This window comes from Limulus polyphemus, unplaced genomic scaffold, assembly GCF_000517525.1.
Source record: "Limulus polyphemus unplaced genomic scaffold, Limulus_polyphemus-2.1.2 Scaffold2194, whole genome shotgun sequence".
In the NCBI taxonomy this organism is placed as follows: domain Eukaryota; kingdom Metazoa; phylum Arthropoda; class Merostomata; order Xiphosura; family Limulidae; genus Limulus; species Limulus polyphemus.
Window position 1 is genome coordinate 133,066 of NW_013667804.1, and position 5,948 is coordinate 139,013.

Genomic DNA, 5,948 nt, shown 5'->3' on the forward strand with positions numbered 1-5,948 from the left:
GGGGGGGGGGGTACTCCTTATGGAACTCATTGAGAAGTGTCATGTAGTAGCAGTACTTTATATGCAGTGACTGAAAAGTGTTTATACGGGCAACAGCCAGTATGAAAAAAATAAATCCAGACGTATTGTGGTTTAAATAAAACTGATCGAGATTTGTCTACATATCATCGTTCAAAGAAAGGCAGGAAATAGTTTAAACGCAACTAACCGCGAAGTGAATGGAGTAGTCCATACGAAGATAATGAAAGTGTATATTCAAAACTGGTACACATATGTCAGGAATCAGTCTCAATTACACTTGTCTAAATATGTTATACCGTTGGTCTATATAAAATTGACGGAGAACCGTCTATGTATAACGGATTCTGAAGTTTTAAAAACTAGTCCTAATACAGTTGATATAGATGTATCATGTAATATGATCTATGTAAAATTGTAGAGAAGTATTTATGCAGAAATGATCTAGAGATATTTCAAGGCCAAGTCTTTATACAACTAATTAAGATCTTTCAATACCTAGTCTATACAGGAATGATTGAGATATTTCAATACCTTGTCTATACAGAACTGATTTAGATGTTTCGAGGCCTGGTCGATACAAAACTGATTTAGATATTTTAAGGCCTAGTTTATAAAAAAAACTGCTTGAGATGCTTCAAGACCTAGTCTATGCAGGAATGATTCAGATATTTTAAGGCCTAGTTTCTAAAAAAACTGATGAAGATGTTTCAAGACCTAATCTATGCAGGAATGATTCAGATTTGTCAATACCTTGTCTATACAGAACTGATTTAGATATTTCAAGGCATAGTCGATACAAAAGTGATTGAGATATTTTAAGGCCTAGTTTATAAAAAAAAGAACTGCTTGAGATGTTTCAAGACCTAGTCTATGTAGGAATGGTTCAGATATATTTAGGCCTAGTTTATAAAAAACTGATGAAGATGTTTCAAGACCTAGTCTATGCTGGAATGATTCAGATATTTTAAGGCCTAATTTATAAAAAACTGATGAATATATTTTAAGACCTAGTATATGCAGGAATGATTCAGCTCTGTCAATACCTTGTCTATACAGAATTGGTCTAGATATTTCAAGACCTAGTCTATACAAAACTGATTAAGATGTTTCAAGGCCTAGTCTATACAGAAATGTTTCAGGTGTTTCAAGGCCTAGTCTATACAAAACTGATTAAGATGTTTCAAGGCCTAGTCTATACAAAACTGATTAGGATGTTTCAAGGCCTAGTCTATACAGAAATGTTTCAGGTGTTTCAAAACTTCAAGTTTAATTTTTTCATTACTTTGATGTTAAAATCTTAATGAGATATGAGAAATATTTTCATAATGTAGTAGTAAATGTAAAACATTTTAAATATTTTATGGGTGTTGGCCCCTTCTGGCACTTTCGAGCATGTCGGAAACATCAAAAATCGTTACTGCACTAGGAGCGTGCTTTAACACAAGAAGAGGGCTTGGCAAAAATGTCCCAGTCTTACCTAATGTTTAGCTCTGTTCCACCAGTTTTATTGCCAACTTGAAACGTGCACTGAACTCCGACAGCTTTGTCTCTTGCTGTAACCACGTTGTCGTTATTTTGTATTATTAAAACATTGGAGAATTTGCCTTCAGCCTACAATTAAAAAAAAACAAAAAAGGAAGAGAGAGAGAGAGAGAGAGGTTTTATCTATCTACCATTTGTATTTTAAAAACAAGTTTCTGTTAATGTAAGCTACAGACATTAAAAATAACCCACATAAAATTCCCATTCATAATGGCTATAAAAACCTTATCGTATAGTATGACTGGAAACACTCGAATCAAAATCGACGAACAAGTCGCCCATTGATTAGTCGAATATAATTTTACAGATGATTTTTAATTTCATGTACGTTCAACTCAAAAACCACAAGTGCACAGAAATAAAACAGTCTGAGAGAGAGATGTAACGGACATGCAGAGTTCATCAATATGAACAAAGTATACCCCAATATTCTCATTTACCAAAGTAATATGCTAAAGAACACAAGTTTTAAAACTGAGATTCCAACGTTTCATCAGCGACTATAGTCCTAAGAGGCACTTCTAACACGACTTTCAGTTAAGAGTGACCACAGTTTTAATATAATTCATTTCTGAGGTTTATCATGTATACCAATATAATAATAGCACAAGTCTAACATTCATATGATGCTTATACAAACCTGAATACAAACAATTGTATGATGCTTATACAAACCTGAATACAAACACTTGTATGATGCTTATACAAATCTGAATACAAACACTTGTATGATGCTTATACAAACCTGAATACAAACACTTGTATGATGCTTATACAAACCTGAATACAAACAATTGTATGATGCTTATACAAACCTGAATACTTGTATGGTGCTTATACAAACACTTGTATGATGCTTATACAAACCTCTGGACTTTTTAGTTCTAAAATAATATACACACACACACGCACAAGAAATAGAAGGCTGAGAGTAAATAAAAAATTGATGCAGATATCACAGACTTCAGATGTAAAAAACACACGAACTAATGTCTTCCTACTGTTAGTTCAACTGATTCTGGATAATAAAATCACTAGTTTCTGTTTCAACGACTGAGATCAAATCGTGGATAAAAACTTCACATTTAGGAATACTGTTGAATGGTACAGGAGTGCGTGTTTCTGTGCTGTAAGCGATGTTTCATAGAGGCTGAAAACGCAGAAATTTAATAGGTTGTTAAATATTTGTTACCTGAGCAAGTTGATACCACACATAATAGTTTATATAATTACTGCATTATGTATATCAAGCATTACAAACTGCATTCATGTATCATAGTTAATGTGTCTCACAAATCATCTTCTTTCATATGATGACCACGTTATTTCTAGTAATCAAATGAAACATTACAAACTGGGTGTCTGTATTACTCAATTATATAATAAACTAGAGTGAAAACTGCGTATCTGATTATAATGGACAAAAAATAGCAACTGTGTGTTTAATCACTTTGACGACGTAGTTACTACGGTTCTCATTAAAAGTCAAATTTCCAAAACGACATACGCGGTGACATAGGATTAATTTTCCCATTGAGTACCGGTTTCAAACTGTTGTGCTACAGGCATACCACTTCCCACTAGTAGCTCTGGCATAATTTTCTAACCTTGCCGTTCGTGGGACGGATATAAATTTGGAGTAACCAATTTCAACAAGTCAATCTTCCGATGAAAAACGAAATAATACGTACAAAATGCCTGACTTCAACTTCGTAAGCTCGGCAAAGAATAAAGCACAGCAATAGACGAATATCATCCTACAGCACAGGGCGCTGTTCCATATCTTTAAAAATAAAACATTTATTAAACCTCAAACACTAGTTTAATTGGTGTACAATAATTGTTTTTCTTGTCACTTGTTTGTTGTTTTTGAAACAAAAAAGAAATCATAATTTTGAAAAGTTTGAAAAAAGTGATATTCCAGTCACTTCCCTCTATTATAATGGAGCCGGCTAAGCTTAGTGGGACCGTAGTGGTCAGCGTGTTAGGCTGCAGATCGAGAAAGATCCTGGTTTCGAAACGTGGTACCGCTGAACACGTATTTTTCAGCTGTAGACGTGGTATAAAACAGATATTCAATCCCGTTGTTCGTTTCAAAGAGCCGGAAAAAGCTCTTATGGCGGCGGGTGCTTTTGAGAAATAACAAAATTTCTTGTAAATTTTATTTCATTTTTACATGAAAACATATTCCAATGAAAATATTCGAACATATCTGTGCTATACATACATAATTGCTAGAGTAACCATAATATTTCCTAGTCATCGGTGACTGTAGGAATGCACCTTCTCCTCCACCCAAAGGTCACCGACCTGAACACTGATAACGATCTTTGACTTGACTTGACACAGTAGCGTAAATGATGCCCAGTCCTACAACTACCTAACTTTCATCAACATCTGGTCTAGTTTATTACTAGTAAGGACAGTTCCTATTTCCAGCGCATATCACTGCCGTTGCAGCTAGGTTTTACTTTCAGAACAGCTAACGTGATTAACGACTACTTATATCCTGGTTGTAGAAACAACGTTCTTTTGAAAACGAGCATAAAAATAAATCAATGATTAAGTATACTTAGTTTTTTTTTACAAACTCTTGAAAAATATGAAAACATCAGAAGCCAGTGCACAATCGCGAGTCTTCTCCAATGTCTTTTTCAGTGGGTTGGGATATTTTTTTAATTGCACTCATTTTTTAAGACAATTTGACCACAGTCTGGTGAATAAAAACAATCGTATGATCTGGCGATTTTTAAAAATCTAATTGAACATGTTTCGGAACACTTAGATTTGGCATTCTCATCACAACAATGAAACGAATGTTTTCACTGTTGTTTCATTTGGCTCTATTTCCTTCTCTATCGGTTTTTAAGCAACTAACACGGGATACTGAGGCCTTGTATAATATTTTTTGAAGCCAATATTGGGTGTAATATGTTTACCAAAAACTAGAAATATTCAAATAAAAAAAAATGAAAAATACGGCTGCTTCTGTATGAGGTGTTCATATAAGATTGTTTGTTTGAAGTTAAGCACAAAGCTACACAATGGGCTATCTGTGCTCTGCCCACCACGGGTATCGAAACCCGGTTTCTGGCGTTGTAAGTCTGCAGACATACCGCTATGCCACTGGGGGGGGCATTTATTTAATAAAATATAACAGTGTACATTTCAAATAGATGATAATCAAAACATTTCTGTAACAACCTCATAAAGCTGTTTAACTGCTGTTGTTTTTACCATTAAATTGTTTAAGTTTCAGTGCTAAAAACCTTGAAAGAAGATTACATTTTTGAAAACACGAATTAATTACTCTCTACCCTCTTCCCCCAAGTGACTCATCGGTAAATCTTTAGGCTTAAGACGTTAAAAACCGATACCTATGGTTGGCACAGCACACGTAGCCCATTGTTGTAGTTTTGCGCTTAACAACAATCAACCAACCCTATCATCTATTGGAAAATACAGTAGCCAAATCTATTTGGATATAGCATATACACTGGCAAGCAATATAAGCCAAAATAACTGGATTTCTTTTTAGTTCGTGGAGCTTACAAATAGCAGTCACCAGAGATTATGGAGTAGTATGTTAAACCTTACTCTAGAAGTCACTTTGAAAGTATTTAATAGGAAATGTTTCATTCTTTACTGATATCAACTTCCATAATAATGAAATCCGTAATAAAAGATAATTTATAACGCTTTCATATACTTATTTAGACGTTTTAAGAGCTCGAATAACGTACTTATGTAGAATTATCAACATTGACCATCAAAACCTTACGCCCTGCCTAGGAATAAGAGATATGAGATGGATATTCTATTTTTAACTGAAACTAGTCTTTTCTCTAGTTTAACACCAGATGGGGTTTCTGGGGACTTGTTATTCCACATGCTTACCAAAGAGACTGATTTGGTAGGAAAAGTTTAGGTGTTTATTTCTTCATAAAGCACTGATTCTTACCTGATTAACAGTTCCACACTGACTACCATTCAGGAGGACAGGGAGGGTAAATTGTAAACTTTCATGTACATCGACGAAGCATGTTGTATCTCTGCCTTGGGTGTATATTTTTCCTCTAAAAACGACATTTGTTGAAACGGTCACATTCATAAAAAAAGGATGACAATCCACGGACACTGGAAGTAATATAAAAACAAAGACAAAATGTTTAACTACAACTAATTAGGCATTAATCGTTTTAAAGAAGATTTTAATTACGATGATTGTTAATCACTAAGATGGAAGTTAAATAATAATTAAAGAGGGCAACATTCGCGGGCGAATGCAACATGTCTCCACCACGTAATCCCAACATGGTGAAATTTGACACTAGGAAAATTGTGAAACATAGAAAGATTGAAAAATGTCTGTATCACTACCCCGT

General features: G+C 34.3%; 1 protein-coding gene across 1 annotated transcript in view; it reads right to left on the bottom strand.

The window, feature by feature from the left end:
- LOC106466227 overlaps window positions 1–5,948 on the bottom strand; it is a 42,413-nt gene that overhangs the window by 17,658 nt on the left and 18,807 nt on the right. Inside the window, exons 7-8 of the mRNA XM_022394203.1 lie at window positions 5,525–5,700; window positions 1,499–1,632 (exon numbers count right to left, since the gene is read on the bottom strand). Coding sequence (XP_022249911.1) covers window positions 1,499–1,632; window positions 5,525–5,700 — 310 coding nt within the window. The remainder of the gene's footprint in view (window positions 1–1,498; window positions 1,633–5,524; window positions 5,701–5,948) is intronic.